Source organism: Delphinus delphis, chromosome 15 (genome assembly GCF_949987515.2).
Source record: "Delphinus delphis chromosome 15, mDelDel1.2, whole genome shotgun sequence".
In the NCBI taxonomy this organism is placed as follows: Eukaryota; Metazoa; Chordata; class Mammalia; order Artiodactyla; family Delphinidae; genus Delphinus; species Delphinus delphis.
This window is the reverse complement of record NC_082697.1, coordinates 55,367,879-55,387,994: the sequence shown is the minus strand read 5'-3', so window position 1 is coordinate 55,387,994 and position 20,116 is coordinate 55,367,879. Positions and strand designations below refer to the sequence as shown.

The following is a 20,116-nucleotide window of genomic DNA, read 5'->3' as shown; positions in this document are numbered from 1 at the left end:
TTTCCCCAGTTTTGAGATATGATTGACAAATTAAAATTTTTATAATCAGGTTCTACATGTTTTAAAAGTGATGATTTAATATCCACGTACATTGTGAAATGACTATGACAATCAAGCTAATTAACACATCCATCACTTCACATAGTTACCTTTCTTTGTGTGTGGTGAGGACACCTCAGTTCTACTCTCTTAGCAAATTTCGGGTCTATGTATTTTCATATTTCTAGGACGGAAGTCAAGATTGAAAAACAAAACAACACCAACAAGAAAACTTCTAGAGTCAAAAAAATTCTCCTGACTCTGAAAACCTGCCGCCACAAGAAAGGACTCATTTTGGGGCCAAGAACAAAACAAAATGCCTATAGTTTAGTGATGCTGCTGATAATAAAAATAAGGAGGATAATGATGTTGAGGATGATGATGATGATGATATCCTGAGGGCTACTCAGTATCAGTGCTATTCAAGGAGCTTTTTCTTCATGATCTCAATTAATTCTCACAACAACCCATGGAGGCAGGCATGATTCATCAGCCCCACTTTAAAGATGAGGCAGTTGAGAGTCAATTAGCCTGCCTGTACTACCGCGTGTAGTAAGTAACTTACTGAGATTGTCTCTATATGTAAGTCTCTGATCACAGTCTGTTGGTGAATAAGCAAAGATTTGCCAACGCATGTGCCAATCAAAGAATAGATACAATGAGTATGAAAGACACTGCTTTACATCTTGGTCAGGCCAATGACAAGTTGGGGAAGGCACAGGTTCCCAGAATGTTAGTGGTACGGTGGGTCCTGAAGATTGCCTCATCTAAAAATGATTTGCACTTTTAGATAGATTTAATTTAATTTGCTTGCTTTTGCCTGTATACATCCAATGCTTTCAAATAACCATATACACCCTAAAAAAACCTGTCAATAGTCAATTGAGTTATTGATAACGCCATGCTTTTCGCCACCTCTTTCAGTTTATAAAGCAATGTTCACCTTCGTCTCTTTCTGATTCTAACCGGTGTTATGCTCTCCCCTAGCAGATGACAAAACAGAGGCTCCATAAAGGTAAGAGAAATCAGATGTGACTTTTCCAGGGTACGTGTTACAACAGTGTGAGTTTACAGCATTACACAACCAATGAGGAGATATTAGCATGGAATCACTTTCATTATTCTTGGATCTTTGGAATCAAAAAATGATTATTTGTGGCCCTAAACTAGTTGAGGAAGGAAGTCACAACAGAGTGGATTGTGAGGGATGCCCAACCGTGGACAGCTCTTACTTTCTCCTTTAGGAAGGGGGAGAGCAGAGAGATGTTTACAAAGCAACAAGTTACAATGACAAACTCTCTTACATGTGGAAGATTTGTGGAAGGAGAACTCAGAGTGAACATTATTTACTGCCTATCGGGGTAGAATTGAAGCACCCTGAGAATGGTGCTTCTCACAAATCGCCCCGGGATCTTGAAAGTACAGATTGTGGTTCAGGTGGGGCTTGAGATTCTGCATTTCTCACAAGTTCCTGGTGAGGCCAATTTGGTTGGTCTGGGAACAATGCTTCTCAGAGTAAGGCTCTAAGGACCCTCAAGATGAACCACTTCAATCTTGAAATTTTAGAACAGAATAAGGTAAGCACTTCTTTTCCTGTTGTTTGTTTTAGTTCGATACAGATATTGAATAAACAATGAAAAGAACAGCAGAGAAACTGTCTTTCTGGGAAAGCTGTGGAGCTAATATTTTCCAGGAGACATTTTTCAAGTGTCCCCACCCCCACCAGCTGGGCTCCTATTCTAGTTACTAGAAGTGGTCCACAAACCCTCTAACAATATAGAAATGGCGGGGGGGGGGGGAAGTCCCTCAATCTTTTAATGCAATCAAATTTCAAATTACAAAATTGGACCATGAAAGGAGATAGGGATTAAAAGGATGCTAGAAGCATCCAGCAATACTAGTTTTCTTTTTAAAGAGATTCCACGGCTGCAAAAACAGTGGGAACCACTGTTCCAGGTTATCAGATGTATGATGTATGTCCGGACTCTCAGGCCAACACATTTCAATCTAAGTGATTAAGATAATGAAGGGAAAAGGGTGTTTGGCTTTGATTCTGTCTCATCTCCCCACAATCTAATGATCTATCTGAACATTAACACATCATAATGTAGTAAGAATAGGCCTGGAAACAATGACAACATGGACAAGTTAGTTCCTCCTCAAGCTCTTCCTACCCGACTACCCTAAATTCTGATAGCGGCCCTACTCTAAATGCTTTGTATGGTAATTCAAGATGAAAGGCACTGTGATTTGGAGGAGAATCTCATTCCAGAAGAATAAATCACTGTGATTCACATCAGGGAGAAAACCATGAGAAGTCATTTATTTCTGCCCAATGACTGCTCACAGGCATGTATTACACACAAATATGAAAATAAGAGAGGCCACATTTAAGTAGAAGTCAGTTCTTCTGGAAAAGAATTAGAAGTTCTCTTCATAGGTACAAAAGTCAGAACTTGCTTTGATAACGTTAAAAGAAATACTAGAAATTTTTAAGTGAAAAGTTCCCTCTTACCCCCAAAGATAGATTTTCTAGCGTATCTGATAGTGATCAAAACAATAAAAGGCGAAGTGGAGCAGGTTTAATTTTTGTCACATTCACTAATGCTTCATCAGTTCAGAGTCTATCTACTGTGTGTATATTCCCTTCTACTTGACTGGAATACTGTCTTCTACGAGGAAAGTTCTTTATTTGCAACAGAAATGGCTCATCCAGAGGCTTCTGTGTACAGGTCCTCATCAGAGGTTCCTGACCAGCCTCTAGAAAGCTCTGGGCTTTCTCACCTGCTTCTAAACCTTTCACAGCTGAAGGACCCTGATGGCGCTACTGAGAAGATAGGTTTTATTTGCTTTTTTGTGGCCTATCAAGTCAATGATCTGCAACCCAAAAAGTATGTAATTAGGCCATGATATGACCAAAGGAGTTGTTATATCTTGTCTTGTCACTGGCAAACGTGTCTACCCAAATGGCTGTGACAGCTATGGTCTATTGGGTTTGGAATGTCCTTTAATATCTCCCCAACTCCTTCTTGGTCCAGTCTGTTGACTATTACAGGCTTGCTTCTTTTTTTAACCGCTTCAATTTAATTATATATTCATCTGGCAGTGCCTAACGGTTGTTAAGAAGCCGTTAAGATTACGGACCAAAGGCAAATACTTCTTGAAACAAAAACTTGAGCACTTTTTCATTTAACGTGTGCGCGCGTGTGTGTGTACCTGTCTGTAAATTAAAAAGAAGAGAAACTCAGGAAACACACTGATCAGTAACAGCCATATTACTTTTCATCACTGAGAGCTTAGTGTCCATAAACACAAGTTCCCAAAATCACACTGATGCTACCAGCAAGAGCTCTACATTCCCTCCTTCACTATCTCTGAGCATGGAATCAGCACCAACCTGCAGAACGGGTTGGCAGAAGATATAATTATCTTAGTTATCGTAATTTGTTTGGTGAACTTTCAATCAGAACTATTGATCCATAGGGAAAAATAAATAAATGAGAGCATGAAATTCCATTCTCTTCTTAATCATTAAGTTATCAAGTTGTGTCTCAGGTATGACTATTTGAAGCTGCAAACGTGCCTTTGCCCTGACTTTGTAACAATAGCATAAGGAGGTAGAAACAGTCCAGGACCTGGACCGACAGACATTGGACTTGAAGCCCAATAGTGGGATTTCCCAGAGCGTACATCACCCTGCCTGGACCTGCTTCTCCTATCCACACACTGGTGGTTCTACTTAGGATGACCACACATGTTCCTCTGGTTTTACGACAGTCCTAGTTGAAGCCTGCTGTCCTGGAGTCATTACCACCAGTGCATCCCTTCTCTGTTACGGCATCCCATTTTAAATGATCATTTCAATGTCCCATTTAAAATGATCCATTTTAAATGATCATTATATGGGTGCCCTAACTATACTGCTTACCTGATCAGGTCATTTGTTCCAATGTTTTATATAGTACCTGGCACACTAGAGACACTACGGAAAAAATTAACTTCAAAACAGAAATCTACGTGGTGAAAAGATTTTTAAAAGTGGCAGGAAACATCATCTAAGACTGCTCACTTTAAGAAAACCTGACATATCAAAATCTAAACTTTGGAGGACTGATCAATTGGGGGGGCTTAAGTAGCCAAAAAAAAAAAAAGCATGTTTTTCCGTTAAAAAAAATGCAAAACAAAGCAAACATAAATTATTCTTGGAACTCAGTGGATTAAAAAGGATTAGAGTTGCATATAATCCTACCTACTATATTTTAAAAGTCTTGTCCACATCATAATCAGTTGAGTATATTTGGTCATTATCCTCCCTAAACTTTGCTTGACTCTGGAATCAGTTAAAGAAACAACAGATTCAAAGCCCTGGATTATAGAGATTCAGGTGTAACTGAAATAACCTAGATATTTTTGGTTTTCTCTAAGCTCACTGTTGCTACCCAGATTTAAAGCTCTTAATGGACTATGTTGTGGGAATATGAAATAAAATATGAAAAACTGGAATTTATGACTATGAAAATATAAACATGAAAATGAAAACAAGAGTATCTTATGTACTGCCCTTGATGCACTGAATATTTCATAGGCAGTGTCTCAAAACTTCCAAACCACTCTGTGAGGTGGAATCAATATACCCACCACAGATGAGGTGACGGAGGGCAAAGAAACGACTTCTCAAGGTTGCTCCACTAAGATGCAATAGAGCCTGGGGATTAAGGGCACAGACATTAGCTCTCAAGTTGAGCTGAACATCTACTTCACCCTTCCCCAAGCTCGTCTTCCCCATCTGTACCATGGCGGTCAATTTAATACTTAGTGAGACAGTTCAGTGACTGTCTTTGTAAAGCACTTAGAACACTTAGTGCTATCACATAGTAAGGACTCCATACACAGCCATTGTTATTATTGCTATTATCATAATTATTGTTATCGTTATCACAGAGAGATGATCTGAATCAAAGTTTGCTCAGTTACTCTATTAAACTTCAAGAAGTCTTAAGAAATAGTGCAAGTACCAAAGTCCTCTATTTCCACCTAAGGAACGTTTTCACAGGAGCATTCTCATATATATGGCAAGTTTTATTGAAGCAATTTATTTTCATGTAGTACGTGTGCCTTGTAACAGGAAACTCACAGGCAATCCCTGTTTCTTTCTTGTTACCCTGAAGCTGTCTAGAATAATTAGCTTCCCTTTCTCTTCCTGAGGGGATGCTGACGCACCAAAAAACAAAGAATAAGTTAAGAAAGTAAACTTTAAACCAAATAGAAGAATAAGAATATAAATAAAAACAAGGAGATATTATATACAATACTATGTATGAATATATATTTCAACCTGGTGTTCTAATTTTAAAGACTGGATGTGCTTTTCTGGGCACTGGGGTACAGAAGGATATAAATAAAGGCATTAGTGTCTCATTTCTATTACGAGTTCACAGAGCATCATTTTCTTTTCTTAATTGCAGAGCCCAGAAGAGCTCATCAGGATGAGTGAAAACAGTGGAAAAGATTAAAAGCTAAAATCAAGAACAACTTCAACAGGGCACTATCAATAAAAGATAGCGGAGTAACTGTTGCTGCCATGTTTTAACTCAACAGATTAGAATGTGAGTCCAAAATAGCTTCCTTCCGACCCTGAATCCTTGTCTTAACTGCAGATCTATCCCCTCATGAACTAAGCCCTCAGTTTCTCGTTCATCTGAGAATACTATTCTTGGCATCACCAAGTTTTAGAATGCTCTCACTCTATTTTTAATTTAAATCCACCCGTGGATTTCTCAAAAAAAGATTGAAAATGTAAATAAAATATAATAAGGAGTCTATCATAGAGTTGCCAACTTTTACTTTGCCAAGGAAGAACATTAAAAACAAAACTGGATAAAAAAAGAAGAAAGCAAAGCTGTTGTCATCATTTCATACAAGAAAAGCTATTTTTCACAGCATATGCGAAAGAAGCACGGGTAAAGCCTGGCCATTCCCCAGACAAGGGAGTTGACGGCCATGTTACATTGTCCGTGTTCTTCTCCTGTCCTGGTAAACCAGTAAGTGTCATCAGGTCTTGAGCTGGCCAAGGGAGCTAGTGCTTCACACAAAGCACCAGGATAAGACCTTGAAATCCCTCCTTACACACATCTACAAAGGATGGGTGCAGGGGCTTGTGACTGCTTTTTAATCAGAAACAGTTTCCACCCTTATCTAACTTGGTTCACATAAGAGGAATGGGGAAAACAATGAAACTTCCCGCCTTTCTCTGCTTTGCATGGTCTACCCTCATTAAGGGATCCACATTGCCCATAGATGAAGCTTTCTACATTCTACTCCACAGCAAGAGAGAGTAAAATTGTTAATCCCTAAAGTATAACAGTATTTTTAAAATTAACCTTTCTACCAAAAAAACCCTTAAATGGTAAATTAAATTTCCCATTCAGGGGGCTCATATGCTTTACAGGCTGACAACCCCTGCATTTTTAGTCTATATGATTTGGTAAGGACTCCACATAAAATGGTGTATCGTTTTAAATGCAATTATTAGCCTTATTTTAATGACGGCATTTCTCTATTATTTAATCTAAATCCAGGACGTCAAAAGTCCTAAAGTAGAGAGAGTACCCACATAAATGGAAATCAACTCAAACCCCTTTAGTTTTTCGGTTTAGATCAAACTAAGGTTGTACGTAAGGATTTAGTTCTACTTCCTGTAGTTTAGCTTATGGTGAAATATTATAAGAGCATAGAGATGATAGTTTTTTCCTATCTGTCCATCCTTCCTTCCTTCTTTCTTTCCTCTCTCTCTCTCTCTTGCTCACTTTCTCTCTCTCTTGCTCACTTTCTCTCTCTCTTTTCCTTTTCTTCCATTCTTCCTCCCTCCCTCCGTCCCTTCTGCCCTCCTTCCCTCCCTTCCTTCCTTTTTCTCTCTTCTCCCTTTCTTTCCATTCATCCACCTAACCACCTATGTATCTATTTATCTATCATCTATCTACCTTTCTAACCATCCATCCATCCATCCACCCATCTATGCATGTATGTATCCATCCATCCCTACCACCCGTATAATTTTAAATAGTTGATCTACAGATCCACCTCTCCATGACTCCAAAGACATGACTACTTATTCCTATTGAGTTTTAAGAAAGAACTACTAATCTATTTCTCTCTGAGATAGAACCTTTTATTCATAGGTTGTAGTATCGCATTTAATAGATGTTCTAGCATGGGGCTTGTGACTGGCTGAACTTGACAAGTCCTGACCTCCTTGTATTAAGATTTACCTAGATACTGTTATGAGTCCTCCATGAGGTCTTAAGGCAGAAGTGTGTGTGTGTGTGTGTGTATGTGTTGTGTATACATATATTTTCACATATGTATATGAATAATATATATACACAACACACACATATATGTGTATGACCATACATATATATATTTCAAGTGCAGAGAGCAAGATAATTGATATTACGGCATTTTAATTGGGTTTCCATTAAGCTGAGCTATATGAAATTGCCAGTATTGCACCATGTGGGGCACACAAAGGTAGAAATTTCACATGGTACAGTCTAACATTGCTGATGAAAGTTAAAGGTCTCAAAAAACAAACAAAAAAGGGTAGAAAATAAAACAAACAGAAGCCTGTTGCTTGCTGTCTCTTTTGCTCAGTCTAGGGGCACCTGTATGGCCAGGACTACTACTGTATGTCAGAAGCTGCTAACTTTCAGGAATCTTTACGGAGATGCATGTCTTGTATGAAAATAGTGGCCCAGGGTAACTATCAGGGCAACTGGATCGTCGTGAAATCTTGGAGTGAACCACTTTATTACCTTCTCCTCTAGCTGGTCTGAATTGAGTTCCCTTCTGCCGTAACGTGGAGGGCCGTTTCCATGCACTGGTTGTTAGGGGATGTTAGAATGTTTAGCAAGCAGGACAAGCATGACAAATGTCTGCCTTTTTGGCGCAGTAACATTTTCATCAAAGCAGTGTACACGTCAGACATATTTACCCAAATATCTGTAGCATAATTCATGGAAAAGGAAATCTCCCCCCACCACCACCCCTCCACCTCCCAGTCTGGCTGCTCAAAGATGCAACAAGGACCAAGTCATGGACACAAAGAAACCGAAAGCCAATCAATAAAGAGAAGCCTGTCCCCAGGCTTAATTCAAGCAAGCCATTCACTGAGTTACTGTGATGATGGACCTGTCAAATCCAGAACATACCACGAACACATCAGCAACACCAAGTGGCATGCAATGACCAGATGACCATTGGCCCCACTGCCATGCTTTGATTGGTTCAAGCTCAGAAAACCATCTCCCTTGAGAGTTCGGACAGTTGGCTTTCCACAGATCAAAGTGAGATTTGAAGTAAAGATTTGAGGTGAGGTCAAAGGCTTACCAAATGTTTCCTAAATGCCAAGGAAAGATGTTTGCCTACTGTCATTCAATTCATCGATAAGATTATAAAATTACCTAGTCCAGTCAGGTCTTTTTCTTTGGGGGAAATCTCTGCCCACACCAGACGGTCTTCATTCTGGAGGTCAGCATTCAGAAACTCTCAGGGTACTCCGAGATAATCAGCATGTGATCATTTAACCAAGAAGATGTTGGGTGGGGAGTTGCAAGGTGGCCGTCAAGGACGTTCTGGCCAGTCCTGAGGCTACTGGAGTTCAAGATTTTCCAAAGGCCCCTGAATCTTTAATTTGATGAGGGCTTAATTTGTGCTGATAAAAGGTAAAATTCTACCGACTGGGGACATCAAACTTCTTTCCCTTTCAAGATGTCTGAAGAGTGAATCTCACGATTAGAGAGAAAGTTTGTTGCAGCTTCTCTTTTGATCAAGTTGACAGCCAGTGAGCGTGACCCAAACATTCTCTATTCCTGCTGATTTTACTTCCTATTTTGAAGGAGTTTCTTTGGGTTAAGAAGCTTTTCTCTTTGTCATCCTGCCTTTCTTCTAGAAAGTAGGAACTAAGAGTCTCTCCCTACTCATATGACACTGTGATTGAGTAAAAAGAAATGATTACACAGCTGCCCTGAGATAATCTAGATAATTGGCATCTTAATCTAGATTCGAAAGCTATTCTGATCATTTCACATTTTCCCCCAAATATGTGTCTTCTCTAAAAGGGTCTTCCTTCTCTTTACCTGCTTACTTAAAATAAAAGGAAGTACCACCATTTCATAAATACACTTTACAAATCAAACCAGAAACATCACTTTAAAGATTGTTTTCTGGTAATTTACCTATTACTGCATTTCCCTCAATGCGATATTTCCATACGTGGCAAGTGTCTTGCTTATAATAAAGTGAAATAGGGCTAGCAATCAATTGCCTCAGCAACCAAAAAGACCTAATGTGCAAATTTCTTTAATGAACAGCAAGAGGCCAATTATATGGACAAGAGTATATTTAGTTGGTTTCTTCAACTGAAACTATTACACCAAAGTGGGAATTGCAGAGTTAGTCAAGATTTACCAAACCAAGAATGAGGGCAATTTTTCAGTAGGACATGTTGCCGGTGAGAAATCTTACTAATATTAAAACAACAGATTTCATAAATACATTTGCATATATGGTGCCCCCAAATGCAGCAAATTGTTAACTTAATTTTTAAGATGAACGCAAACAGAGATGGCCAGATTCTCAAGTGATTCTATCTAAGAATAGTATTAAACATTGTTTTTTATTTTCCAAATGTCTAGATTGGTTTTATTAAAGAAAGCAATTTAAATTATGTCTTTGTAATTAACCTTTTTTTCAGCTTGGGGATAGATGCACTTATACTGAGAAGCAAGATAAAAAATCCAAAGACATAAATCTGTTTAAGATTCTTATAATTATGCAGCAGGCTAAAGTTACTATGATTATAATTATATACAGAGTGGGTGTTGGAGAATTTAGCATCTAGAGATATTTTCATAAAAATAATTAAGGGTTGTAGATGAACCACATTACAATTGATATTTTGTGAGTCTGCAGTGTGCAGAATTTAATAGCATTAAGTCTTTTCATTTGTAGAATGATCTTGAGGATTTCAAGATTGTCATCATTTTTATTAGCTTTTTTGACCCTCTCAATTTCCCTAATCTAGTGTCAAAGTGTATTGAAGACAGCAACTTCTATAAGACATATTTTGCATCCTGGCAACTGATGATTGGGTAACTGGATAATTTAGGCAATTAGAACTGCACGTTGACAATAGTTTGGGTTCCTCTGGAAGCTCCCTCCAGCCTTGAGAGCTCGTGATGGCTGTTCATAAGAAAACAGGAATAATACCTGCATACATTCAGACAACAGATCTCAATTCTATCTTGCCAAAGAGCCATTTTATTACAAGTTTAGGCAGGGGGTTTTCAAAGTGAGGCTTTTTGGGTTCAGGAATTTCTTTTGCTTTAGTATACCTCAGAAGAAGTCTGTAGTTACAATGAGCTAACGACACACCTTGTGAGAAATGGAATGGAACTGCAGAGAAAGCATACCACAGCAAACCAAGATAAGGACTGAGTCACAAGAGGCCAGGGAGGAGAACCAGTGTCTGCCGACACTCCCCATTCTCGAGTCCAAGACATCGCCTGCTTACCTGTCGGACCCAGCATGCCTCAGCCACACATGCAAATTGGTACCATTACTGTTTTATTCATGAAACATATTTTTAAATTAAAGGAGTCATTACCCAAAATAAGCACCCTCCATGACATTTGTGCATGCAGAGCATCTGAACATTCACATTTATGTCCTCAGAAAACAGAGCCAACGATTTGCATTCGATATGGAAACGCACACTTTTTTTTTTTCAAAGCACTTATACAAAAATAGCTGTGGCTTGCCATTTCAGAAACCGAGTCATCTGTTAAGCCTGGGTAACGCGTAATAGAGCTCCTCCATCCCCCAGCCTTCACCCCCGACATCCAATTCTGACTTCTGCATTTCTTAAACCCTTCCGCTGCCAGTCTTAACATGTGGTGTGCATTACAAATAAATGTTGGCTTCTGTTCGTATGGTCATTGGGCGTTGCCAAAAAGAACAACTCTCCTTATGAATGCCAGATACACCTCCCCCATTCCTTTGGTTTGGATTAAAAAATGCAATAAGGGGAATGCTTTCCTGGATGTACAAAGATGTAAAAAAAAAAAAATAAGGGGAAACGGGGTGCTGAAAATCGAGGTAAACCTGCAGGATCATCTCCTGGTTTTTGTCCTATGCGTTAGATGAAACCAGGGTCTTACAGAGAAGACCATGAGAAGATTGGTACAGGGAGTATACTTTGTGCATGCAAGGTGTGCTGTCACAGGAATTGAGATCAGGAAAACAACTCTGCACGGACAAAGTGTATCACTATCTTTGTGTCTCAGCAGAGAGGGCGAGTGTTTAGAATGAGCTAGGCGTCATTGTGCATCCTCTCTCTATGTGGCCCCCTGTTGACCTTCACCATGAGACCTAACTTTTGGGGTGCTGCCTCCCCAGCAGTCATGCATTTGCACCAAGACCAGACGAGAATCTCGTCTCCCACGAGTTAAGTTAATTTCCAGGTAAATGTCAAGCATGAGAAGGAAGGCCCTTACCTGTCACTGTAGGCAGCAGCAGTGGCAGGGGTGGGCTGGGCGTAGCGATATGCAGCGTAACCACCCTAAAACACAAGGAGAAAGTGGACTTAGGAACGCAGAGGAAGCGAACTCAGGGCGCCCGATTGTGAGACCACATCAGAACAGTGGTTACCCACCTCTAACAAACTAAAGTGGAGGTTAATGAAAGCTTAGTATGGAAACACGCCAGAAAGATGGGGGGTGGACCACCAACCCCAGCTGGATGTTAAAGGTTAGCAGTTGTAAGCATATCCCAAAGGGACAACCCAGAGACCCTTTGAAAGAGATGTACCTACATGTTAATTTATGGTAATTGTTTTGGGGTGGGGAGGATTATGGGGAATTATTTAAACGCTCTTTATGCTTTGCTGAACTTTCCAGATTTTCACAAATGAGTATGCTTTACCTTTACTTATCAGCTATTAACTTACATTTTATTCAATCTTTGATTACTTCCTTAAAAATCCAATATTGGTCAAGCTGATGCCCTGCTGTCTTACTTTGATATTTATTAAAAAAAATAAGATAACCCTTTGATTGAAAGTGTATTAGCCATCTCTTGCACGTGTAGTTGTTCAACCACTAAAGCAGTTAAAGAAGACTGTCTCCAGCTTTCTATATATCACGTAATGATTAAAAAAAGGAATGGTGAGCACTTAAAAATTCTGTCTTTTCAGCTAAAGATATCACACTGGTTCAGATGGAGAATTTGTTTGGTGTGGAAAATACAAAGTCTTCCAATTTGTAAATAAAATCATTAGGAGAGAAAAAAATCTGAGAAAAATAATTAACATTTAGTTGTATGTACCAGTAATTGCAATTGTTCAATTAAGCAGAGGACAAACAAATGGGCATATTCTAAAGGAACTGTGTTCAGTGGAGCATTGATTATCAAACTGTGAAAATAACAGAGCTCCTTGCTCAGCAGACCACAGCGATACATCAACCACTGTCGAATGATTTCAGCACAGTTAACAAGCAGGATCCAGTCTCCACCGATAACACAGGGACCATTCAGGTTCTAATTAGAATACATAGTCCCATAATCCTCTGGGAGAAGGGTTCTCACCCTTACTGGAAAGGGGCAATTCAGGACAGACTGCGATGTCAGAGGGCATCTAACAGCATAAATAACTGGTGTAATGGGGGGATTTAATGGTAGGGTTTTGGGTGAAGGAGTTCATTATATTTGGCTCTAGGTATAGGATAGAAAACAGATGAACGAGAAAACTGCAAGAAGCGTCGCTATCACTTACACAGCAATTCCAAAAAGCTAGTTTCTCCTTAATCAAGTTCCTTCTTTGGATCATGCTAGAGACGATACCTCCAAGACATGCTGACAGATAATCACCAATAATTTGGAGCCAGTATTAAAAAAAAAAAAAGTCTCCCTTGAAAAACAATGTGAAAGTTAAAAAAAGAGGTCTTAGCCAGATACCACCTGGTGTTCCAAACACCATGTCCTCTAATTAGGAATGGAGAAACTCATTAAATGTGCTGAGGAGATGGAAAACCAAAGCAATTGTCACACCCAGCACCAAGCTCCAGATACAGAGTGATGCGCTGAGGAATACAGACCGATGGGCTGAGGGAAAATCGGGGTCACCAGAGTTCTGGAGCCATTCTTTCCATCTGCTTGCCCATCTCTTCAGCTTTCATCACGCAGCCATAAAAGACACAGGTCTGCAGGTATGTATGTTCCTGAACTTAATGAGGAAGGGAGGGGCTGGCACTGGCTTCCTGATTGCTAGGAGGCCTTAGCTGCAACCAGCTGAAAGCTCTGAATGGAGAAAGTTTGAGTGTGTGTTTCATTTTTTCTTTCACTTCCAGAACGGAAAAGAAAAGTTATTGCAAAGTTCTTTGCATCAAGTTCCGTGTCAATCAATCATGCCTTGGTGACTGTGAATTTGGTCCCAGTAAAGATTTCTGGCCACGTCCTGCCTGCAAACCTTCTTTGAACTCTGTAGGACTCCCCCAACTTCTGCAATGTTTTCCGTCAATGGAAGTAGGTAGCAAGCTTGATAAGTGGGAAAAACTGTGGCAGTGCAAATAGAATACACCTAAAACAAACCTCACTATTAGGTTGATACTTATTGCATGAATATAAAATGGATGTGTGTACACCTGGGATCCTTCAGAGGGACTTATCTATAACGCTTCAGGAAAGATCCATCCTCTGTATGTCTGCCTAATGACTTGGCCATTTAGAGAAAATAAATGTGTTTCCATGCAAGACAGGCACAAGTGGTCAATGTCCTGATACTTATCTTTGTTATTCAAGAATGTCTTTACAAGTATTCCTGATTCATGAGTCAAGGTCATAGTTTGCTAAAGTCTGTGGAACCAGTGGAGAGATTTTGACCTTGGTCAGTGATCTTCTTGCTGTCCAGCAGACCTGATGATATCAGAAATGTTCTATATCTTTGCTGTCCAGTATGGTAGCTGCTTGTCCTAAATGTCTACTGAACCCTTGAAGTGTGGCTGGTACACCAAATGGAGTTTTTGATTTCTTTAAGTTGAGTTCATTTGAATTTAAACGTACACAACCACATGGGGCTGGTGGCTACAGTACTGGACAGTCCAGGCCTAAGTGATCCCTGAAATATGTAATAATTGGAAAAAGAAAAGGACTGGACGGCTGGGTGTCACCACATCTATATACTGCATTGTCTTCGTTCGCTATTTTTCTTCTGTATGAAATCCGTTTAAGGGGAAAACCAGAGTTGTGTATTAACTCCGTATATGTGTTCATACACTGTAAAGTAATAAAAAAAAATACAAATTGCTTTAATTAGCCGTTCTAACAGGTGACTCTAATCAGTTTTATTGCCCTATATTTTGCAGCTCGTTGAGCAAAGCCAAAGCTTCTGCAAGGTTCTGGAGTAATGTCTGAAAAAAGAAGCACTCACTCCTATCTGCGGTCACCAAACCATGTTCACATTGAAACTGGTCCTCCCAGACCTTAGGACAAAAAAATGCATCCTTGGTGAGTAGATTTTTCCTACCACCAAACCAAAGGTAAAAAAGGGATGACAAACACAAAATGGTCTACACTCCCTACTCACAAAATGTACTCACTTTCACATGCTAGGCAGCAAAATACAAGTGTGAACTTATAGAACATACACATTTTAAATGTCATTATGGATTTCCCCTCTCAACCTGGCCACCACCACCAGATGTGGCCATGGGAGATACCGACTCACATGGTCAGAAACACTTCCTTTGTTAGCAAGACTTCTGGAGGTCCACTGGGGGAAATTATCAACTAAGGACCTTTAATGATATACCAATGAACCATTTTCAAAACTGTGCTTGGTGGGATATTCGTAGTGGCAGGGAAGGGCAAGGTTTCATGACCAAACAGGTTTGGGAGATGCTGAGTGAAATGAAATGAAACTGGATACTCATTTGTGGAACTTTGTAAAGCATTATTAATGAGCCCTGTGGCTCTCCATTGCATCACAGAGTGGTTTGACAACGGAAATCACACGTTTAAACTTGAGGGCATACTTTTGGAAAAAGATGTTCAAATATCCAAACGGCGAATTGCTTAGGAAGCGAGGTAAAATTTTTGTCATTGGTGGGGACACAGGGATTGGGCAGGGCTTTTACTTTCTGAGAACATCCAAGGATCTCACTTTGTCTAAAACAGGTGGATTAATAATATACATAAAATTGATTCACTATAATGACATTTAAAGAACATCTGCAAAATGTAAAACATAAATATAAATCATTACTCTTTTATCTGCGTATGTTCAGCTATTTTTGAAATATGGCAATAGAAGTCCTGTTTTCTTAGAAAGTGAAAATAAAAGTTGATGTCAGGAATTTTAACTATTTGGTCCTCTCCTAGGTCCAAGTACCCATTTTTTATATTAGATTTCTTATTAAAACTTGATTAATCTCACAGTAAAAAAAAAAGTACCTTCTTAATTGACTTAATACTGAACCAAAACGAGGATGCAGGTTACAGGGAAACCCATGTAATAAAACTCCCACTGATCATTAGTTTTCATTCCTCTTTCCTTTTATTTGACAGTTTTAATGTTGGTTTTAGACCTAGCCAGCTACACTTCGATGGATGTGTTGATTTTTTTCTGTTTCCTTCCTACAAGTTCGTTCATTTGGGTGTTGTTTCAGCAGTGGGAAATAGGTTTCAGAGCTACGGCAAAAGTTGTGAAATAAATTTATAAGAAGCTACAATGAAACCAGGGGAAGTTATGTTAGCTATGCTGACTCTCAATGCTGGAGGTATAAAAGGCTTTTTGGTTTAACCATCCCAGTTGACTCCAGGAACCTACTAAAAAATTTTTTTCAGACTATTGGTTCAATGAAACCCTTGAATTATTTTCACTGAGTTTATATTCATTGAAGCCAGATACATTTTAAGCCAAGAAATGAAGAGCCAAGCCAGACCTTTTGACACACAATCTAGCAAAGAGGGAAACATCTCATTATGAGCATCTCTCTTCTAGAAGAATTCACATCAAAACTGGAAAATTCAGTTAAGTCTTTCCTCCTTCTATGTTAGAGACCATCTCCCCTCCCCGCAATTGTCTTGTTAGTAGGATTTCACAGCAAACCCACAATCAATAGTGATGAGTTTTTCCACCAGCCGGGATTTCATACCTGCAGCAATTTATTGCCATACACAGGCTCTTGATACACTACTCTATAAGGAAACAGAAATGTAATGTTTTTCAATGCAAAAATGAAATAAAAGAAAATGCATAAGTCAGACAGAAATTCCAGAGCAATTCATTTACAAGTTTGCTTCTCTTATTTCACTAAGACCTAAGAGTGACCCATCAAACCAAAAGAAAGACTAAGCAATGCCGAGCCTTTTTTAGCTACAAAATCTCTGTAACTGAGAGTATCGAGACGGTGGGGCTGGGGATCAAACCGCACTCACCGTATTTGTGTTATAACCTGTGTTTATTTTTAAAGAAGAAAAAAGGATATTTTCATGGCTTCTTCCCCTACCAGCATATTTCAATAGTTCAAGTGAACTCGCTCACATTTCTCTCTTTATCTCATGATTGGAATTCTCTGGAACACCTGAGGATTTACCTTTGCTGCCTAATGACTGAGGCAATTAGGATGACAGCACAGTAGCAACCATAACTGTATCAACGCCTTTATATTTTTTAAATTTAATTTCATGTAATAACACAACACAATTGCATTTCATGAAACAATGAATCACAATGAAGCTATCAAAGCTGCTTTTAACATATATGACAAGAAACATTGTGTGTGTGTGTGTGTGTAATATATATTTTTTATATAGTCTGGCTTTTCTTTCCAATTTAGTTCTACTTAGCCTTCCTTTTTAAGTTAAAATCTACATTTATGGAACTACAACTGTAAAAGTTCTTTCTCTCTCTCTCTCTCACTTATTTGAATGTTTCAAGTACAGATATTATTCCCTGTGGCTTGTCCACCCCATACACTCTCCATTATCCTCTCACTTCTCACTCTCCCCCTTTCCTTTCTTTCACTGCATTTCTCAAGTTTGCTCAATAGGGACAACAGTGTTATTCTGTTGGCCCAGGGCTTAAGGGTTGAACTCGGCAATTAGATCACATGGGCTCAAACCCCAGTGACAGTGAAGATTTCTGAACAAATAATTTCATCTCTTTCCTGAAAAAAGTTTCCTCCTCCGGGAAAAAAAAAAAATGGAGGTGATGGGTAATGAGATTGCTCCTTGATAGGACCATGTGCAGAGGGAATGAGGTGATGTAACAGTTGAGTGTCTTGTCTCTTACACAGGACGTGCTTAACTTCTGGATGGGCTGTTGCCTCCTCCCCCATCGTTACTGACCAGCCTAATGACGACCCCCAGCTGGATCAGATCCTGAAAACAGGATCTCAGGAATAAACACTTGGGGTTTTTATCTGGAGAATTTTCTCTTCCCACCTTTCAATGCTACTGACACTTCTGTCCTGAGCTCAAACATCAGTGAAATGAGGACACCTTTTTAAGATCCATGGACAGCAGAGTGACATGAATGCAGAAATAATTGTATTTAAGTCATGGTGTCACCCAGAACCTTGTTATAACGGGATTTAGGCATGATGCAGAAATGCACTGGAATCTCATCCAGACATATTCACTAGGGAGCCTCTCAGCTGCATTGAGTGTTAGAAAGCTTAGGGCTTTTCTAATAAAAGGGAGCGAGGTTAACATTTATAGTCTATGTCATCAGGACTTCCCTGGTGGCATGGTGGTTAAGAATCTGCCTGCCAATGCAGGGGACACGAGTTTGAGCCCTGGTCCGGGAAGATCCCACGTGCCGTGGAGCAACTAAGCCCGTGTGCCACACTACTGAACCTGCACTCTAGAGCCCGTGAGCCACAACTACTGAGCCCGCATGTCACAACTAATGAAGCCCACGCGCCTAGAGCCCGTGCTCTGCAACAAGAGAAGCCACTGCAATGAGAAGCCTGCCCACCACAGCGAAGAGAATCCCCACTCGCCGCAACTAGAGAAAGCCTGCAATGAAGACCCAATGCAGCTCTAAAAAAAAAAACAAGAAAAAAAAGATACCATTACTCTATATCATCTCTCTCTCTCACTCTTCCTCTCACTCTCCGGCTCTCTCTGCCCTCCTGCTCCCCCGTCTTCTCTTCCCTTCTTTCCAGTGCCCAGAACTCTACTCTCTTACTTTTGTTTCTACTGAGAGTTTCTCAGATCTTTTTTAACAGCTCTATTATCATTTCCTTCTCTGCATTTTCAATAGTTATCTTTTGATCAAATGCCATATTCTTTGCTATCTCCCTGAGCAGGTGAAAACACTTGTCTTGGTTCAGTTCAGTAACCCTTATTTTCAGCTCCTTGATTGACGCCAGCCTTATGAGATCTCTAGCTTCACCCCTAAATCTAATGGATTGCTTTGCAGGTCCTGGGGACGTGGTCCTTCAACTTTCAAATGGTTGATCATCCCCATGTATCGCTTCTCCTATTGTTTATATATTTTTTCATTAACTTGGCCCACTTTTTTTTTTTTATTGACGTATAGTTGATTTACAATGCTGTGCCATGGCCCACTTTTTAATTCAAAAGAATTTATGGAAATGGGTACCACTAAACAATGAGTGAATTTGTAGGTTTGATAGGCTAGTGATGGAAGCTCAATTCCTACCTTTCAAAATACTAAAAGTGTGTGTGTGTTTGTGTGTGTGTGTGTGTGTATGTAGTGTGTCCTCAGGTAGAAGGGACCCACGTGACGACTTTTGTGACCCTCCTTGCTGACTCAGAAACCCCTTGTGTCCTCTGACGTGTGGCCATCTGCACTGGGCCTGAGCATAACAGGCAGTATTTCCCCTGCAGGGCTGGGCTCCCGAGTAAGATGATTCTTCTCTGCACTCAGCCCAAAGGAGCGGCCCTGGTTTTGAACCTTAGCTTCTAGCTCACAGCATCTTCTTACAAATCCACTGCCTCCAGCACTTTCAGGATGTCCATGCTTATCACTCTCTCTCTCGCTTCAATCTTCTCTTCTCTGAAACGTTTAAGAGGAGCTAATTCTAGGTAAGGGGGATTGCTAGTTACGGGGATCCTGCGGGTCTTTCAAATCCTCTGTGCTCTGGCAGGACTGGGAGATGCCAGAGGGCTCCACCGTCAGGTGGGAGGGATGGGGACCTTGGACGACAAAGAGGAGAAGGAGTGGAGAAAGCAGGGTATGTACAAAAGGTCAGTCGTTCTGGTACCCATGCTGTTATAGTTGCTGGGTTGCTCTGATCCACTGTCAAGGCTGAGGATAACCGGGGCAGGAAGATTTGGAGAGCAGCCTCCCCTTACTTTCCTTAAAAGTAACCAAAGCCAGAAGCTTACTACTCTGCCCAATAAAATGAAAAAGAAATAACTGGTTTAGACCTATTAGAGGGGACCAATGTGTCTAAGACATGTCCCAGGTCTTCTCAGGATGGCCCTAGACCTATTTATTGTGCACTATTTTTTTTAACACCTTTATTGGAGTATAATTGCTTTATAATGTTGTGTTAGTTTCTGCAGTACAACAAAGTGAATCAGCTATACGTATACATATATCCCCATACCCACCCCTTGCGTCTCTCTCCCACCCTCCCTATCCCACCCCTCTAGGTGGTCACAAAGCACCGAGCTGATCTCCCTGTGCTAGTGCACTATTTTTAATGAGATCAAACGAGCAAGCCACACACTTCCTTTAAATAAAATAGAACCTTGCGTGCCTTTTTATGAACCTCTTTAATCATCATTTCTTTAAAAAAAAATGGAGCACGGGGGACATTTCTAATCATCAGAACATACCAGTACCTAAAAGCAGGTAGGGGTAGCAGCTTGAAATAGCACATTCAAGATTATAATATACTTCTGGCCAGGATGAATCCTGCACCATAAGCTTTAGAGTGCAGGAAATATTCATATTCTTTTTTGCCTTAAATCAACTTAAGGCCATCTATGAGCCCTTGGTTTGCTGCCCTGATGGGGCAGAGTCTAGTTCATCACTGTCCCC

The 20,116-nt window shown here is 40.0% G+C and overlaps 1 protein-coding gene across 14 annotated transcripts in view; it reads right to left on the bottom strand.

The window, feature by feature from the left end:
* Nucleotides 1-20,116, bottom strand: part of RBFOX1 (RNA binding fox-1 homolog 1) — a 1,483,287-nt gene that overhangs the window by 25,989 nt on the left and 1,437,182 nt on the right. For all 14 annotated transcript variants that reach the window (XM_060031701.2, XM_060031707.2, XM_060031700.2 and 11 more), the window contains one exon: nucleotides 11,595-11,659. In XM_060031701.2, coding sequence (XP_059887684.1) covers nucleotides 11,595-11,659 — 65 coding nt within the window. The remainder of the gene's footprint in view (nucleotides 1-11,594; nucleotides 11,660-20,116) is intronic.